We start from the raw sequence: 20,375 nt of genomic DNA on the forward strand, positions 1-20,375 counted from the left end.
ATGTGATAACGGTACTCTCAAACATTATAAATTAGTATTTTTTTCGTATTGAGCAGTCTCGGCAGGTTTATTTTTTTATTTTGGTGGTGTGTTACTCGTTAACAAACTCACACATTCATCTTGAAATATCCAGGGTTTGTGGAGTAGACCATGTCAACATTCACCTGTATTTCAAATGTAAAAATTCTAAATCGAAGAAAATTCCAAGATGAAATTATGTATTCATTGTATAGTCACATGATAAAATGGATCTAATCTACACAACTTATAAATATAAATTTTCAGGATCACAACGTTCACTTGTAAACAAGTAATTTGCAACGAAAAAAAACGGTCGAACGGTTGTGACTCGTCCTCTCAGCAATCGAAGGCTCTTGACACTTTTTTATATTGACTTCTGTGAAGCCGTCAACAGCCTTCGGTTCCCCAGGGATAGACACGACAGATTACGGGAGAGAGAGAGAAGACGCCACGCAGTCTTAATCACTTCCCCGCCCCGACACGGCCTCGGGCAAAAATCGAATGCGAAACAAATGACGACTCGTACGCGGAACTCACAGTCATTTCGGCCTGGAAGACTCCACAATTTTCGGGAAATTACGTATTAGCGTGGGAACTTAAACAGGCTCGAAACGATAGGAATCCATAGATAACGAAAAAACGCTAAACAATGAAACGAAAATGGATGAGCATAGTACTCGAGGCGAATAAAATCAGGGCTTTTAAGTTGCCATAGCAGCCGAGGGGCCGTAGACAATTCTACACAATCAGCAATTCTTGGAAATCTATCGTACGTGACCAAATGCCAATTAATCACTAATTTAGGATGCAAAGGAAAAATGAAAGGAGGAGTTAGTGGATGAAAGCAAGTGACTTATCCAGACACGCATGGACTGTAAATATACACAGTGCGCCACGCATTGGCTGCAAAATTACACGAAAAAAATGTAAATTCATTTGGTCTTGTAAGGGATGGTGTTGGTCACCCTGCGTTACAAGGCATTTTCATGCACGGATTGCAACTGCGTTGGCACAGGGCTGGCAGGTGTGTAAACCCCGAGCAGGTAGAAAACTTTCTAGGCCGAGCCATGAAATAAATTTCGAGAAATTGTCAGTTCGAAAAAATATTTCGAGAAATAAAAATTACATTTCATAGGTCTGTAAATTTCTTCTTTCATTAATCCATTCGCAAAATTGCTAATACTATAGTCAATGCCTATGCTGTAGAGAAGTCTACAGCCCACAGAAAGATATTATTTTGAGGTTCGGAAAACAGTTTTGCATACCTTACTGGCTGTTGCATAATTCATACGACTTTCCATACCTTCTCAGGAGTCAACAAAGATTGGCCCAAACAATCTCTGTGATCCATTACCTCAATCCACGTCAGACAAAACAACAGGTTAGAAACTCCACAAATACTCAAGCAAAGAGCGAAAAATTCAACCTCCAAAGGGTTCACTTGTTTGGCGTAAGGGATGGGGATGAATGAATGCTATGCTAAATATCGTGTTGCCCAACGAAAAATAACACGAATACAAAGCGTGAATTGCGTTTGCCCATCCATATTTGCCCTTCAAGTTTAGTCTCTTTGGACACTCAAGAATGAGTTTGAATTGAATGCTGAGAAAATATCACAGCCGGAATGAAAGAATTGATGGATATGAAATTTGGTAGAAATCAAATGGAAAACACGAAACCAAATGCACCCGTAGACTATCTTTCCAACAGATAAACAATTCCTCAAAATAAATAACACGGTTAGAGTGCATTTGCGCATGACAAGACTTGTTCTCAGGCAAGGAAGTAAATAATGTCATAGAAAAGAAGATTGTTTTTCCTTGGCCAAGGTCGAAACACTTCCGAGGACATACCTTATTGAATATGATAATAAGATATGTTTATCTAGGATTTTCCACCCTGCAAGTATTTCAATGGGTTATGGAGGTAGGTTCAAGACTCCGTGATTCAAAACAAATATTTTCCGCGTACGTTACATTTAAAAGATTCCATCACACAAAACATCCATCGAGACTAAAAAGAAAAATAAGGGAGGAGGACATGTGAATATTTCGATCCTTATATTTAGGGTAAACAAGTTTAGCAGCTATTTGAGTCCACAACACGGTCACAAAAATGTAACAAACGTGATTTAACGTAAAGTTTTGAATTCGTGCGCTAATAATCTAAAATGAAGTCCAATGACGAGCCTAAATTTAATTTCTATCCTTATTATTGAGGCATAGCAAGAATTTTATCAATTTTGTGACAAAATGAAGGATACTCAAGCAGTGATCAACATTGGTATCGTGCATAGAAAAAATTAATAAAGATTATTTCTCTTGATATGTTTATCGAACCGGTACGCATATAACAGGCAGTGGCGCAGCGAGGGGGGGGGGGTTTTGGGGGATAACCCCCCCCCCCCCCCCCCCAGAGCCCAGAAAAGTTTTAAAGTTTAATCCATTTTACTTAATTGGATTAATATTACTAATAAAATAGTGTAAGGATTAATAAAATATCCCTCGGAAAGCCGTAAAACTCACCATTTTGAACCATTTATCTTAAAATTCCGCAATTTATTAATCTCGCACCTGTTGCTTATCCTGGTGGGTATTCCATACCCCCACACACACCGGTATTAGTTGCACCTTAACCCCCCCAGTCTCAATTCCTGGCTGCGCCCCTGATAACAGGTACTTACGCCTCAGCAACAACAAAGCACACGACCCAAAATAAATAAAACTTCTCACCAATCTCACCAATGGTATTTAATGTGTACTTACAATCACGCCTTCCTCCGCTAATATGATTCCTGAATGACATACTTTCTAGCTTTCATTTCCAACACTAAAAGAGTAAAACACACAGTTTAGGTAACGTGCGGAAGAGTTCCCTTATGCAAACAGGATTTGCAGCCGAAAACCGAAGGAAAAATTGAACAAAACAGAACACGGTTTGCGACCGGAAGATCTCTCAATCCACTGTCTTTATCAGTTCAATTCCCATGAAGTCGTCCACGTGTCTGCGACTTTTTCCAGAACTTTTCCCTACTGTGACTGACAACCCCAATATGTAATTTAGAAAAACATAACAAGGTGCAATTTTGAAGCATCCATAATCCTGTTTGTGTACAACAAGGCTAAAATCAATAAACATTTTAACCAGCTGGACCTGTCAACATCGATAACAACCCTTCTTCAAAACTACACTTTCAAAGAAAACAGTCGTGGAAGTAAGTGATTGAAATTTTTTAAGTGCCTTGGTGAAACGGGAGAATCAAAATTATCGTAGAAAATACGCGATACAACAGAAATCGTAATAAATCACAGGGTCAAGAGAAAGAAGCAAAGTTCTTCATGTGATATATATTTTCAAGTTCAAAAAAAAATTTATGGGCCTTCCACTTCAAGCCAAGCATTTTTATCTCTATTAAGCTGTCGATAAATATGCGAAACCGCTGAAAATGTCCATCGAATATCATTTTTCTTCCCTCCATCTCTTTCGCTTATCGTTTCATCCATTTGCAAATACAGTGTTGTGAATAATTTTCTTCTGTCATCTCAAAGCCTCACTTTTGTGATTACGACCATTCTCAAACCTGTTATAGCGCATGATGAATTGCATGAAGTCCTTCACATAGGAAAAGATTCAGGATTCGGATGAGGACCGAAGTTGAGAATGGTAATTCAGGAAAGATGCTAAGGAGAGAAGCCTGCCGCCATCATGAAAGACGGCAAGTCAACAACGTTTAGCGTCTTATCCAACGGCCATAATATTAACTCACGCGCTCTCTACAAAGCAATTACAGGAGGGAGTTGAATTATTCCTGAATTTCTTTTCTCGCACGACAGGGATTTGAACTTACCTCGCTTCGAGCGGCGTACCAATTGAGTTACAAGATATTGAGCTCAGATTTTCTGGCGCTGACATTTCCCATGTCACATCCTTCATTACAGCAAATATTTCAGCGAACGAGTCACCCTCAGTCATTAGCGCTGAATGGCATTTAAGATGAAATGATGTGGCACATAAAATACTTCTGAAAGGAGCTAATGGGCTTAATATTTAATATTTTGTATTTAATCATTGAAAGTAATCGTTAGAAAACATTTTCACTGTTTAAATTTACAGTTACTTTTCCGAAATGTTAAGAGTTTAAATTAATTTTTTTTCAGCTATCTATCAAAATTAAAACAAACTTCAATTGGCATATAAATTTATTTTTGGAAAATATCAGTCATTTCAAAACATAGTAGGTTGCAAAAATATATGTATGCTTTCTTCATGGTAAATGGAAACACACTAGATGAACATTCCACTCCGTTTCAGTTATATTTAGTAGACAGAAAAGAGAATAAGTCTCCCAAATTAGGATATATGTTCACTTAAACAATTTTCGCATGGGCAGATGGGATGTAGCAGAGAATGAAGCTCGCGAAGGAGGTGAAGAGGTGTTAAATCTCCCTTCTCCCACCAACAAATGCTCTTCGGGCCAACTGTTTCGGTCGCATGTAACGTGCTACCCCTTCTTCTTCTCGTTCCCGCTTCGCCATATGGACTCCTTTTCGTCCACCCCGTCTTCACTTCTCCTCCCTTCTGCTTTTCTCGTTGTAACCTTGCATAATCCGCTCCTTGTGACGTCCGTTTCCATTTAATAATGCGTGCTGATCAGTTTTTATGACTAGAATTAATTGTCCCAGACAATAAGGTTGATCGAGGTAAAGCAATATGCTTGGAACGCACCTCAGCACAATAAAACCTAGGGTCACTCCATGTCCGCGAGAGCGGATGAGCGTGTAGTTGTAACGTCCATCTGAACCCTGACCGTGATCTCTGGTATGCTCACGCAATGCACGCATAGATTCATGGACTACTTCCCGGCCATTCCAGTAATGAGGAATATGAGAACCTCAGGAAAAAAGTTATTGCCTATAATTTCTACCGCTCTGTGATGAAGTACGAATAGACCTTTAGTATCAACTTTTACGCAGTTCGTTTAAAATTAAATAACTTTTAAATGAATATCAAGTAATCTGCTCTCATATATACATTATATTCTTTATCCAGATTTCAATCTGGAAATTTTCACATAGTTTCAACAACTTTAATTTTTTTTAATTACCGTTTTGTATAGATAACTTTGATCAGTCAGGTACTGTTTGCGAAACTTACTCTTCACTTTAACGAGATAATTTTTACAGAGACTTAATTTAACGTTAATCTTAGGAGTTGAAGGCGTAAAAAAGTTGCTTTTTCCAAATGGTGAGTTATTTTGTCCGATCATGGTTTCGTTGCCTTGAAAAGGTTTCACTTTGAAAATGTTATGCGGAACTAGTATTAAGAGGTTATTTTAGTATTTTATTTTATTTGAATTGTTATTTAGTCGTTAGTATTTAGCAGTGTTTAGAAGTTAGTTGCTTTAGTAGAGTATGAGCTAAAACCACGGTCGGACAAAATGAATCAACCCGTGGAAAAATCAAATTTTATATTCCTTCGGCCCCTCGATAAAGGATTTCCACCAAATCACCCTAGCTACTATTACTAGCTTTCATATTTTTTTGTTTTGGTTAATTTCCCAACTATGAGCGTTTTTTTAAGCGCAGTTTCTCTGTGCTTAAAAAAATACGAAAGGGTCGGCCATCAGTAAGCGATAATGTTGGTGCTTTGCCCACAAATTCAACCCGACAGTTCGCATCATATAAGGGATCCTCCGCAGCGGGTGTCCGATGCATCGTCCAATCACACATCCGCGAGCGGCGTCTCCATTCTTCGTTTTCTCACCGATCATTAGCGATTCGCCTGGGGGAAATTCACTTCTACGCAGTCGGTCTGCGACGACGAATGACTCAGCTCAAGTCTTCATCAAGTCGGCCGCAAATACGAGAGAGAAAGAAAAAAAACGAGGAAGACGAGAAAAAGTCCATGGATATGGAGGGGAACAGACATCAAAGAGTTGTACACGCATCGTCAACTCAACAGTCACGGCGCGGTGCGGCGCAACAATAAAGTTCAGGATTCGTCAAGGGCGTTGCGGGAAGATTTTCGGAAGAAAAAATAAAATATAGGGTCCATTCGCACTCGTCCGGCCGCACCTTGAATATATAGCGAGCGTATTGGATACAGCGTAGAAATACCTAATCGGTGAACTTAAATCAAATGCTGCGGGATTCGTCTAAAACTGCTACGGGCGTTCAGAAAGCGTTACACGGATGTTGAACGAATTAAGGTGGGAGCCGCTAGAGACTGGAAGGCTGTGTGCTAGGTTTGGATTGCCTGAGAAATTGGGAATAGATATTTTAAAGAGCCACACAGTGGACATCATAATAGGTGCCCACAACATTTTCAAGTCCGGTATAAAAGATAAATTAAGAGAGATATGATATCGAACGGATAGGTATGGCAATTTTCCCCCGAACAATGAAGGGCTTAAATTAATGCACAGCTTAACTGTATTGCACCATTTCATTTTATCTGTCAACAGCTGGTGTCCTAACACCCCCTGCCACACGCCCATTGAGGCGTCTCGTAGGGTAGTATGTAGACGTAGAAGAAGGTTAAAGGGCCTACAGCGCCACTTCTTATCGCAACCCAGGGCGAACCTTCCACTCACAATCTTAAAATCAGCCTTTTTAAAATAGCAAAAACTATCATTTGCGGGTCTACGCTGAATTTTAGTGTTGAGGTGTCCCTACTTCCCCAACTGAGCACCTAAGAAAATGCATGGTAGTAAAAAATCCACCTGTAAAGTTACTCCCAATACTCCAACTCAGTAAGAAGGCCTTCCACGCAATTACCCTGGAATCCGTGACGTATTTCATTTAAGAGTTTTACATACGGACCCGAACTCAGGGGATAGGAATTTAAAACATTTACATTAAAATATCCGATAGAATAAAAATTTTCCACGACCTTGGAAAACAGCGATGAGTAAAAAACTAGCAATGAAGTTGTAACGGATCTTGATTTCCCTTGCGCCTTTCTTTAATTTCTATTTCCGGTGAGAAAAGAGTTACGCTCTTCCTTCACTGCTGGTCGTCGAAAGCGGTTTATTGAATTTCCTCCTCATTGGCGCCGTCACTGAAGAACTACCGGGACACCAAGACAGAGAGAGAAAGATAGTTGAGCAACTCGAGACGTCCCATATGCGAATCATATTCCAGCAACCCGAGAAAAAAAAGATAAGGCTTACTCAGACGAAACCGGTAGCTGCTGAGGAAAATTAGCTTAATTTATTACTTCAACAATAATGTCAGATAGAAACTTGTCCCCGATGAGGCTTGAGAATACGCACAACCCATATTGGGAGATGGCGTTGTGGTCTGCACAGTTTCTCGAAAAGCCAAAGGTCCGTGATTCGATTCCCGCTCCAGGAGGAATTTTGCCCATGGCGATTAATATGAATTGCTAACACTTGAATTTCCGGTGGTCCTCCCCACATTCCTCCGATGCAAGAATCATTACCGTTTACTAATAGATGTATAACAATCGTTTAATGATCGGTCACTCCTATCTCCGAGGAAAAGGGCGAGACCAAAAGAAATCGCCTGAGTTGACAAGTGTTATTCTTCATATTCTTTAAGCGCTGTATGTCTGTTTCAACCACATAATAAGACATTTGTGTACATATTTAACATATCATAATTGGGAATTCAGATGAGGTTTATGGCCATAGTAGGTAAGTACGGTTAACAGAATAAATAAGTGATAAAGCTATCGTAGTGAACACCGAGAGAGAGATTGAGATTTAGTCCCTCATTTCAATGGAAAATGGCGTTCAAAGAAATAAATAGTGTGAAACCAGGGAAAATGAGCGGAAAAGTTATCGTCCTTCCTCTCCTGAATCTTAATTTATTCTTATTTTTAGTTTTTTATATTTTAAATTTCTTAAAGCTGCAGATTATAAGTTTTATATCCATCCTAAAGGCAGAATTGGCTGTTTTTGAATTATTAAACTAATTAAAAACTAGATTTTTTCAGCTTTCACAGAAATTACAGGGGGCGACCGCTCCCCCCACTTTCCCCACATCTCCCTCATAGTTTTTTATACCTTACATTTGCTAAAGCTGCAGATTATAAGTTTAATATTCAACGTAAAGGCCGCATCGACTGTTTTTGAATAATTAAAAGAATAAAACGTTACCATTTTTTCAGTTTTTTTCAGAAGTTGCGGGGGTCCCCACCCCCTCAACCCTTTTACTCCGTCACTGGCTAATAATTCGTTATGTATGTAAAGTAATTTTTCACTATTCTTTTCATACACCGGTTTTAAAATCTATAGAGGGAGCATAAGATAGAGGGGAGGGCGAACACATGCGGCAGATGACCACTCTAGGCCGTCTCGAAGACCTTTCTTTCATTTCCTCTCGTATTTATCGATGGATCACGCCTCCCTCTTCGTATTAGTGAGAGCGCATATATCGTCCACTCCCCTCCACCATTCCCCCTTCCAAACTACTCAAACAAACCCTCTCTTCCTCCTCTTGAGAAAGAGGTAGAGGTCGCATTGCGAGAGAACGAGCCTCAATGGAATGGTCACGTCAAGTCATCACAGATCGCTAATCATGTTCACTTTCCCAAACAAACGTTTTCAGCCTGTCTCAAAGCATCGAGTGAATATTTATTCATTTTTTTAAATCTCGCCAGCGGAGTTTTGAGTATTACAGTTAACTGAAATCGTATCATTGGGGATGAAATTAATTATTTCTATACTCATATCGCACTATAAGGTAGTATTGAATCCGTACTTCAGCTTTCTAGTTTAGCTTCCTCAAGACGGCCAAGTTTCCTGAAGGTGATTCTCTTTTAATTGAATTTACAACTAATTAGTGTGATATTTCTAGTTCTAAAATAATTCCATAATCCTATTCATGGATTTTATTTTTTGCGATATGTATTCATGGGCTTTTAAACTTTGACTCTAAACCAAGCGCTTGACGCAGCAACTACGAGAAACGGGCAAACTACAATTCTGTTGAAACACCTTGCCTGCCCTGCGTTTAGTTTTTTGGCAAAAAATACCATATAATTGAATTTACTGCGTATATTCGCTAATAAGATATTATTCAGGGCATAATCCTAGAATTTGATGGTATTACGGTTAACCGATATTCACAGTATTTGGTACAACAGATTACAAATTCGTATCGGGAACTTTAGCGAGTAGATTTCGTATTTTGTAAATAAAGCGCTAAGTATTCCATAATCTGGATGAAAGCTTCTCGGGTTTCCAACCGGGTCAGGGTCTGCAAACCGGGTCCCGGTTGGAAACCCGAGAAGCTTTCACCCACGCTATTCACCGGGAAAAGCTCAGATTCTTTATCCCATATTCTGTTTACAGGCACAATAATAATATATGCAGCCCCTATTTCCATTTACCAAGGCACCTTGGGTCAATATGGGTAATTATGAGTCCGTTGAAGTGCCTAATGAATGCCAAAATCAACTTTTCCGGTCGTAAAAATATTTTTTATACGAATGCATGAAACAAACGTTACATACATTGATAGCCAACACGAGGCTCAGTAAAAAAAAATCTGTGCGTTGCGGACACCCTGTAGCAACGTTTGGTAGTGATGAGATGGCTAAAAGGTGCTGTGTAAATCAGATATTCACTGTTAAAAAATTCCTAATGACAAAAATTGCCGTAACTCGAATTTTACTTGAGAAAAAAGATTGCGATCTCCATGGCAACCGGCTGTCGTGACGTCAGACTTTACCAGTTCATCGGAGTAGGATGCTCTGGAGGCGCAACGCAGCCATTCCGTTACAAAATCACGAGAGAGGACGTTTCTGAGAAGATCGCCGAGCTCCGGAGCGAACGGCCTTCCCAACGGTCCTTCGTCCTCTGACTCACGGCGCCCGTTCCCCGAACGGAGAAAAGGGGGACACCGCAGCAGAGGAGGAAGATACAATACATAATAGGGTGCGCGGTCGAGGAGAAACTCAAATCACGTCCGGCTGCGAAGCACAACCACTGCATCCTCCGGGACTCACTCGACTGGAATCCATACGGACGGAGACGGACACCCATTCCGGAGGGCGCCCGAACGTCGGCAATCCAGAAGCAGTAATCCCAACACGTCCATGTGATCATCGGACGGCTGGAACGGTGAGGGATCGTGTATTAGACGAAGGGTCAATGGCTTTCCCGGTGGACTGATAGTGGGAAGAGTTCTCGGGTTTCCCACAGGGTCCAAGGGTTGATTTCTTCCGACGTTTCGAGGGAATAGTCTGCCATCACCATAAGAGTAATGAAGACGATGGCAAACTACGTCCTCTAAAGGTCGGAAAAAATTTAAGAATACCGGGACTAGCCATGGTGATAACTTAACGGAGTCACCCGCAATGCACGCAATGGTGCGAATTGACCAGGATTCTGGTCAAGGCGAATGATTTTTTCTCTGTGGATTTTTCGCACAAGTCGGAAGAAAGCTGATGTTAGACGAATTAAGCTGGGAGCCGCAAGAGACTCGTAGGGTGCGCACTAGACTTAGATTGATAGAGCAATTGAGAATAGATATCTTTCAGATCGACGCGGAGAACATCTTATCCAAAACCCCACTACATTTCCAGGTCTGAGAGAAATGATAAATTAAGAGAGATATTTACCGAACGGATTGGAATGGGAATTCGTATTCCCCCAAGCAATAAAGAACCTTAATAAATGCTATTCGGAAGTTCATCTACATCTACATCTACATCTACATAATACCCCGCAAGCCGCCTAAAAGGCGTGTGGCAGGGGGTGTTAGGACACCAGCCGTTTACAGCTATTAAAAAAAAAAAAAAGTAGTGCTCTAACGAGGTTGGGACAAGCGTTTATTAAAGTCCTTTATTGTTCGGGGGAAAAACGAATTCTTATATCTATCCGTTCGGCTAAAAATCTCTCTTAATTTATCGCTTCTGTCGGACCTGGAAATATAGTGTGGCTCTAAGATTATGTTCTCTGTGTCGCTCTTAAATATATCCATTCTTAATTGTTCAAGCAATCTAAGCCTAGCGCGCAGCCTCCGAGTCTCCAACGGCTCCCAGCCTAATTCGCTTAACATCTGGGTAACACTGTCAGTACGCCCGTAGCGGTTTTTGACGAAACGCGCAGCCTTCCTTTGTATCTTATTCAGCTCGCGGATTAAGTCTTTCTGCACTGGATCCCATACACTCGCTGCATATTCATAAGACCATTCCCTTAATTTGTTAAAGCCTGGTGTCCAAATAACTCCCACCAAGCGTCTATTGAGGCAGCTTGTGAGGTAGTATGTAGATGTAAATGAACCCGTGGGGGAAAAATGCCGAAGCTAACAAAAAGTCTTGGAGGGGTTCACTCGGAGAGAAGTTATATTTCAGGGGGGTTCAGTTGCAGTGGATATCCTTAATACTGTATTTGGTATGCTATTTGAAGGAGGCGATGGACTGCAGAGGCCATTTACCCTATGCGGGAAAAATAAATAAGGAAATGTGGAGAGAAACCCAGCACCGGAATTAGCCTGATCTTCATGTAAAGCGCCTAGGGGACTACGGCTGAAAGTCCCATCTAACGAACCGTAGTACTGTACTTATATTGCCTCACAAAGTACTCAGCCAGGGATCGGGATTGTTTGACATATATTTGCGACCGCAAGGTATTGAACCCAGTCCCAAAGGGCAAGAAGCAAATACTCAAGCCACCACACCGACACGACACCCAATACTGCATCTCCAAGAAATGAGAGTCAAGAAAGCACTAATTCGGGGGTGATTTCAACCCATTGATCTAGACATTAGGGAGTTCGGTGCGAAATAATTACAGAAAAGAAGCTATAAAAATAAATTATGAAGACGCACCTTCAATAGCTGTGAAGTGAGCTCGTAGTGTAGGTAATCTCATAAGTATGCGCACTAAGTTACTCTCCCAAATCGCTTTAACACTGAGATTTAACTTGCCGCGGCCTTGATCACTGAGGCGCGAATTGGTCAATGACGACTGGAAATTGAGCTATAAGAGTTGAGAAGTTCAGAACAAATATGAAAATTTTATCTAGTGTCCCAGTTATGCGAATTTTTTTGTAATGATATTTTGACATATTTATATATTATATTATATATTGTATATTATATTCGTGACGATATTTTGAGCATTTTCGGCGGCGCGCAGGTCTACTTAGGCCGAAGTAATTGTTGTAACCCCGGAGATTCCAACGCTCGGCGTCATCTTCAGGATTCCGAGGTAGTGAGTACGATGGTGGATAATTGGCCTTTCCGGTCACTGAGACAGACGCGCGCCTCCTCGGGGGCCTGAAGATGGAGGATATGGAGGCGGCAGACGCCATGGAAGGAAGTGATCACTCGGAAATATGCGGTATACACGACGGATTCCAGGGAAAACGAAAAAGTCGATATGGCACAACGAATCCATGCCAATTTCACTTGCGGCTGGTAAAGTTGAAGCCCACGTCGGCGAGAAGGAAAAATTTAAGACTTCGATCCCGTGAGACCCAAGGGACATCGTAGGCCCTTTCGACACACCCTAAGACAGTGGCGTAGCGAGGAGGGAGATCCGGGGGGTCCGGACCCCCTTATCCCTGAAATATGAAAACACGATTTATTTCTTTCATAAAAGAGAACAAAAATTGAAAAATTATGAATTCACAAAAGACTTCTTTGACAAATGAAATTTTTTTCAATTATGAAAAGTGTTAAAATATGTTTAAAACCCTCTAATTAGTACCCTGTTTTTTTTTTAATTTCCACCCTGGTTTTGGACCCCCACGAAGGAAATTCCTGTCTACGCCATGCCACTGCCCTAGGATCAGGTACTTTGATTGTGTCCAAAAAAAAACTTTTTCAAAAACAAGCTAAATTATGTATGCAGAAATTTCACTACCGCACAATAAAATATCGTATTACCCGTGGGTATTTCATGAATTTCAGACATTAGAACCTTGGAACCCTCTTATCCTTCGGAGGAAAGGGACAAATACCCCGAGTAGCAACACCGCCGACCAACGTCAACGTAACCTCATTCGAAGGCTCAAAGATACATACTTTAAATAATGCATGAATCTGTCTTTTCATAGCTGGCCTTTCACCTTTACGACCTCTTTCAAATTTACTTCATCTTAGTGTAAACAAAAAGTACGCATATTCGATTACCTACGCACCCTACACTTCAAGCTCACTTCACAATCCAAGAAGGTACTCCTTCATAAGTAATTTTTATAGCTTCTTTCCTTTAAATCTTTCGTCCACGACTCCTTACCCACGCGATTTACTTCTGCTTCACATCCCACTCTCAACCAGAACAACGGCCTTAACTGCATAGTTTGATTCCCTCACGCGAGTTCCCGAAAAAGTGTTCTTTTGGAAGAAGGAACTCATCACGAAGAAACCAAAGGAGTGAATCTAAATCAATCATATATTACGCCCTTCAGCAAAGCATTCTGCATCAAGGGTGCGCCCGCATTTGTATCCGACTGGAGGTTATTCTGTACTTCCGAATGAAAGTGGCCCCATTCGGTGAGCTGTTGGATCTTCAAATGAGTCGTTCAAGAGGTCATTCATTGCTTGTGGTAGCAACAATGGAACGAAAGAAATGAACTGTTTTCGTGCAAGTGAGCCGTTTAGGCGAGCGGTCACTCGCGCACCGTAAGCATTCACTTATTAAACTTCCAAACACTGCCCGTACTTTGCGAAGTCTGTGACGTCATCGGAATTTGAGATTAATTTCGGAAATACAAAATAACCCCCTGGACCACTAACTTTCAAGGTTCTTGGCGCTAGGTAAATTACGATGGCCATAGAGCATCCATACAAAGAGTTCCTTTTTTCTTAACCTTGAGCTTATCTAAGTGGGAATAATTTTACACGCTTTTGGCACTAATTTTCCAAGTGAATGAAGAGGACAAAGAACTATGAGAAAGTAGAGAGTGGGGGAAAGAGCGTGGGATATTTGTGCCCCACATGAGGCAGTGACTTCCGCACATTCCAAGTACGAAGTGCGATATAATTCCTCGATAATGACTCTCATTCTCGCGAACAGTCGCACTGATAAAGAAGTGCCTTACTTCGGACACAGGGCCCAGAAAAATATTATATACATAATTCTGTTCCACTATACCGCTTACGCTAAGGATGAACCCTCAATTGGCTCATACAGTCCCAAACTTACACCTCAATTCACTGATTTTAGGAGAAACTCAAAGATAATGCGATAAGGGCTTTATTACTTCCGCCCGAAGTGATTTATTTCCATCCAATTGGCCAACTGTACAGACTATCTACAAAAACAACCAGCAATTTGCAATTATTACCCATCAGGGCGTTGAGGGCCAATATGAGGAAAATCTCAAATATTCGGCTGCCACTACACACCTTTCCCCTAATTTGACATTTCCATCGGTAACATAAACCTCGGCTAGAATACGATCGCCTAGCTAAGCTGATTAAAGAGTTTCCGAGGGAATGGATTCACCGTGACGATCATCAAAAGCTCACTTGTTTTAGCATTCCAGCATAACTTTCGTATGCTTAATCCGTTGTTTATTACAAAAAAATTCTCCAAAAGCAAAAAAGTTATTATTAATGTAGAAATCCGTCTAAACATAGGCAATTCGTAATTATAATATGGAATATTCTTATATTGGGTAACATTCGATGCCAATTTTACATATTTATAACTATCAGGGGAATAAAATAATTGTATATGTTCACACAATTCAAAAGGTATTTTCAAAAGCGTGAGAATTGAGAGAATACACGGGAAAAAGACAAGTGTAGGAGATAACAATAGTAAAAATAATTGCAGAGGACGAAACTAACGAAAAATAGACAGTTTACTCTGAGGACGTGAAGTGATTAACACTGGTTGATTGAGACTTTTATAGTCATCACTTGGAATAAGAGTACTTATAAAACAATATTTAAATGATAACCTCCTCATAAAATTTATAAGAATCCCTGTTCCGTTTGGTGGATTAAAATAGCTAACGAGATATGCATGGTACTGCCCGGGGCTTCTTATCTACAATTGGGCTTAATACGAAGAATAAAGTTTAGACCCTAACACAAAAATGTTACCGCAATCACACTAAATAAAAAGGAAATCAAAATTAAATGACCTGACTTCCCAAATATTATCACATGATTATTTTTGTGGAGTTTCTGCAAGATTTCTAATTCGACGATACTAAAATTAACACATAGATAAAATAAATATAGATAACTTGTTCTAGATTGAATTTAATGCATTATAATTTCACGCCTCCCTTGGATATTTAATCCTTTATTTTAACTTCAATATTATTTGCATACTATAAGACTTATGGTAACAATTTTGTTCGACTCACCGATTACTATTCAGAAAGACAAAAACGTCCATTATTCAATGAAAGAAAAACTCAAAGCGATGATTCGTATTGAAATGCCGGATGAGTACATACAAAGTTTCCTATTGAGATATCATCATTATATCGATGAAATCTGTCAAAACGATCTCGGTTCCGTATTTGATGCACACACTCTTAGATAATTCACAAAACCACGTGGTACCATGCTCCTTAATCCAACGTCAGCAGAGCAGAATGGGAGAGAGATGTGGATCGAAACTCCACTTCCATCCCCGCCCCTTGCCTCCAATCGCGACAACAAAGCACACAGCAGGCAAATGGAAGCGCTGACAGGGCAAACAAAACACGCCACCCCCCACACCATCCCACAACGTGACTGCTGACATCTTCAAGTTAATGACAAACAAATGCCCTCCCAAACAAAGGGAGCAAACAAGCACGCAACAAGGCAAACCCACATTTACATACTTGGTCCAAAAGCGCAGACAATTCTACAACAACACGTGTGGGGGAGGGGAAAATAGAGATTTAATTTAATATGCAGGATAAAATATTTTATGACATTTAAATCTTGATAACACAATTATTAGACTGCTCCATCAACTAGTTTACTTTCTACGGTGCTTGCCTAGGTAACCCTTGAAGGCAGTGGACGACCCGCAACACATTTTGGCAGCAATTGGGTAGATTGAGACCGTTTTCCATACCGATGCTGTAGACGGCATGATGATAAATTATCGAATGACGTTAAAGAGACGAGGAAGTAATTTTATTCGGCGAAATGTGGTTCTTGCTCAAAATGATACGAACATTTGTGAGAATTAGCAGACTGCAGGCTTGGGAGTCTCCACAAACCTCCAAATCTCTATGACTTCATCTTTTATCCATTTCTCATTTAGCGTATTATTTATTAAGTGGCAAATATGATTGCTTATCCCATTGGTTTGATGGTTTATAACCAAAACCAGGCGACAAAACATCTCCGAAAATAAATAACTCTCGAAACTTTTTATGGGCATTTCCTTAAGCTATTATTTATAGTGGGAGAGACTCCTTCATCTTTTAAATTACTTGTATTCATTACATTTTCATAGCTCTCCAAAATAAAGTTTTCTTACTCCCTCTAAAAAAAACTCAATTACGCACTGAGCGCCATCAAACTCACCCCCACGCGGGCATCACTAGTTTGGTTCTACCCTCTAGAATAGATAAATTATAATTATAGCGTTACAGGTGGCTGCGCGGTAAGCAAAAGCAGAGACCAAGAATGAAATCCTAACTTTAATATTATAGAAAAATTCAGCGATGGTAGTATCCATAACTACCTTTTATTAAAATTCTTATACGCTTCATTCATCTTGAGTATTATATTTTCGCGAGTATTTCATGGAAATGAGAATACCATGCCCAATTGCAATGAGCAACATGCAGACAAACGTCATTTGAAGACCTATCAGCGACCATTTGATCTGGAATTTTGCCAGTTCAGACCTGAATCGCTTCAGCAGGAGCCGAAAATCTCTCACGTTTATTCTGACACCGAGGTTCCGTCAACGTGAGCAGTTTCCTTTTAAATCTCGCATGAGGCCAAAATTCAAATTAACTGGGTCGCCCGGAATTATCCGTTTCCTTCTCGTCACACAGGAAGAAAACATCCCGGGAGTCCAGCCCGCGTCATGATAAGGGGAGTGACGATCTTCGCGGCGCTCGCCGCCATGTTTGTGACGCCGGGGAGCGCGGACGACACCGTGGGAGCGGGGCGGCCCGTGGTTCGCGTGCCACGGTATCCAGACAGGCTCTACTTCCCAGACTCTCTACCGCAGAACAGGCCCGTGCAACCAAAAAGGCCCGCCACCACGGAGGAAGCACCGACCACCACGGATCACATGCCCCCCATGGAGGTAAGACACGCTTCTCCATGTGCCTCCATTCGCCCCGGCTACGTCACACATTTGCGCGCGTCACACAATGACGTCAATTTAAAATGTGAGATCACGAATGTAAAAAACCGAATTTTCATTTTTTTTAATGACGCTGAAACGAAAGGTAATAGGTAGATTCCGTTTAATGGGTCCACCGGTTACTTGGGGCAGCCGCTTAATTGGGGCAGATCTTGAAGAACAGAACCCAATACAGGAAAATCCCACAGTATTCTCAGCTTAATTGGGACAGCATGCCGCTTTATTGGGCCATGACTCGGCGACATAGACTCTATATTCGTGACGAAATTAATTTTTTTTGTTTTCAGAATACTATTTTTTTATTTTCCTCCTTTGATTTACTCTCATTTTTCACAAATGTTCCTATTCTTGCCCTATTTTGATAGCTCTTGTTGTTATACTATCCGCAAGAGGATAGGACTTTTCTTTAATAGGACTTAGTAAAAGACATTCATTCAGCGTCGCCCGAGGCTGTGAAAATTATTTTTAACTAAATTGTTATAAATCTTAAAGATTATAATAAATTACCTAAACCCGCCGATTTATAAATCAAATTAATACTTTAATAAACTTATGTTGTATTATAAACATTCTTTAGTCTTCTTTCTATCATTTCAACGTTTGTTTATGCCTATATACAGGATAGTTCGCTTAATTGGGGCAGCCGCTTAATTGGGGCAAAGTGCACAAGTCCCGATATGTCCCTATTAACCGGAATCTACTGTAGTTTAAGGTGTTACTTTGTGGAACTTCTCTCCCACCTTGAATAACGTTGTAATTTCCACATTAAAGTTATTTCTCTACGACCATGGTTTCGACGTTACGGCGTCATCTCCAGGTGCAAAATACCGTAAAACCTTTGTATAGAAAAAAAAGTGTAGTGGGTGAGGTTCAGATCTACACAGGAGCGGGAGGGGAAGAAAGATTGAAGGGTTGGGCGACGAATGTGAATAAATTGAAGGAGGCCCTAGCACTGCGATTTTGTGACACGTGAAGACCTGGGTTGGGAAAGAGAAGAGTAGCGCTGAAAGAGGATGTAGCGTTGTAACCTGTCGGTTATCAATCATTGGGATAGCCAGGAATTTCATTCGTGGGGAGGTCCAAAACCAAGGGGGTAATTTTTTGAAAAACAGGGTACTAATTGTAAGTAGAGGGTTTTTAACTAATTTTAACACTTTTCATAATCGAAAAAACTTCATTAGTCAAAGAAATCTTTTGTGAATTCACGATTTTCCAATATTTTGTTTTCTTTAATGAAGGAAAGTAATTTTGTTCTTATATTTCGGGGGGGGGGGATCCGGACCCCCTCTACCTCCCCCTCGCTATGCCATGGAACCTGTTCGATAGATTCTCGAGATCTTAGTGATAAATTCCAAGCGCTGTCGCAGTTCCGGGGATAATTTGTTTCATAAGAGGAGATACAAAGAGATTAGGACTCCTAGGTGGGTCCTCTGAAGGATACAACACACCGGGGCCGGGAACCAAGTCCGAGACTTACACGCCCGCGCTCCGGGGGAGGGGTTTGGATGGGAAGGAACAAGGAAAGAGGCGCCGCCGCTATAGGAGCTCGTCGACGCCTCTTGGGTAGGCATAGGGTTGGAAGGGAAGGGACGGGGTAATACACCTCACCGCTATAGAAGCGGAAAGGGCCCACTAACTATCAGCCATTGATGTGCCAACGATTTTGGAGGATTTTCCTATTAAAGAGAAAAACTCATCGATCAAATCGTTGGATACGAGGAGATACAATGCATTTTTTTGTGAGGCTAGAGTTGCTGTTCTGAGAATCTCACTGACACTACCAACATAGGAGTGTGGAGCGAGGTGATCAATCGCTCGCACACGCAACCCCTTGTGAACAAGAGCACTTACAGCAAGCCGATATAAAACTTTCAACAATGAGAAAATTAAGAAAGGACGAAGTTAGGAAAGGAACGTAGTAGCCAGAAATGTGAATGGCAGAAGAGTAAAAGATTTAGGCTTAAATAATTCAGGAAATGGGCTGAGAAAAAGTTTTTAGAAAGAAAATTATTATAGCTCTGGCATTTTGGAAATCGCACAAACCCCAAGATCTCTTACACTGAAACATTGGTAACATTTTTGTGTTAGGGTCTAAACTTTATTCTTCGTATTAAGCCCAATTGTAGATAAGCAGCCCCGAGCAGTACCATGCATATCTCGTTAGCTATTTTAATCCGCCAAACGAATCAAGGATTCTTATAAATTTTATGAGGAGGTTATCGCATAAATATTGCTTTATAAGTACTCTTATTCCAAGTGATGACCATAAAAGTATCAATCAACCAGTGTTAATCACTTCAGAGAGTACTTCTTTTTTCGTTAGTTTCGTCCTCTGAAATTATTTTTACTTTAGTTAGTCAAGTCCTTCATATTGGTCATCGAAACGTTAGCTATTACATAACAGCTGACCAGATGGAAAACTGACGGAATTTCTTGAAGGATATGGTGCAACCAAAATAGAACCGAAATAAATGAAACGAAAGGAAAAATACCCTCGCCGAATAGTTACGCACGAAGGAGAAACATGGAAAAACAAATAGATTAGAAAGCCTGGAATTGTGGACGTTTAAGAGAGTCGATGTTTAGTGGCTAAACAGAGTATGGAACGAAGATAATAAAGAAACCTCATTAGCACTATTGAGGTTCAGAGATAAAAGGGGTGGGACATGTATAGTGACCGGAATGTCAGTTACGACAAAGAAAAGTGAAACGGTGTCAAAGAGTGGGAAAGAAAGAGAAGGACAATGGCTGATGACTTCTAAAACAAAGGAACGCGTGGAAAGTCGAAGAGGATACGGATAAAATTGATAAAAACTACAGCAGCTAAAAACTTGCGATGCTAAATAAGCGTAATAATAACCTAAAGATGACCTTTCTCCTGGAAAATAAGATGAGTTAGTGATGCCCGCTTAACGTTTGCCAATGTTTAAAGTTGAGTTTTACCGTTGAGTTCTCCTCTCTCGTTTTACTTCAAAAGGCTTAAAATACCAGTAATTTTTAGGCTATGCAGTCATATCTATTTTTAACTGGTAAGGTAAAAAAAAATTTCAACCACATTAATCAACGCGCAATATAACAAGAAAAGCAATGG

The 20,375-nt window shown here is 40.5% G+C and overlaps 1 protein-coding gene across 1 annotated transcript in view; it reads left to right on the plus strand.

Moving 5' to 3' along the window:
- LOC124162403 overlaps nucleotides 1–20,375 on the plus strand; it is a 56,806-nt gene that overhangs the window by 23,255 nt on the left and 13,176 nt on the right. Inside the window, exon 2 of the mRNA XM_046538925.1 lies at nucleotides 16,968–17,224. Within this exon, the coding sequence (XP_046394881.1) occupies nucleotides 17,000–17,224 (225 nt within the window). The 5' untranslated portion in view covers nucleotides 16,968–16,999. The remainder of the gene's footprint in view (nucleotides 1–16,967; nucleotides 17,225–20,375) is intronic.

This window comes from Ischnura elegans, chromosome 7 (genome assembly GCF_921293095.1).
Source record: "Ischnura elegans chromosome 7, ioIscEleg1.1, whole genome shotgun sequence".
Lineage (NCBI taxonomy): Eukaryota > Metazoa > Arthropoda > Insecta > Odonata > Coenagrionidae > Ischnura > Ischnura elegans.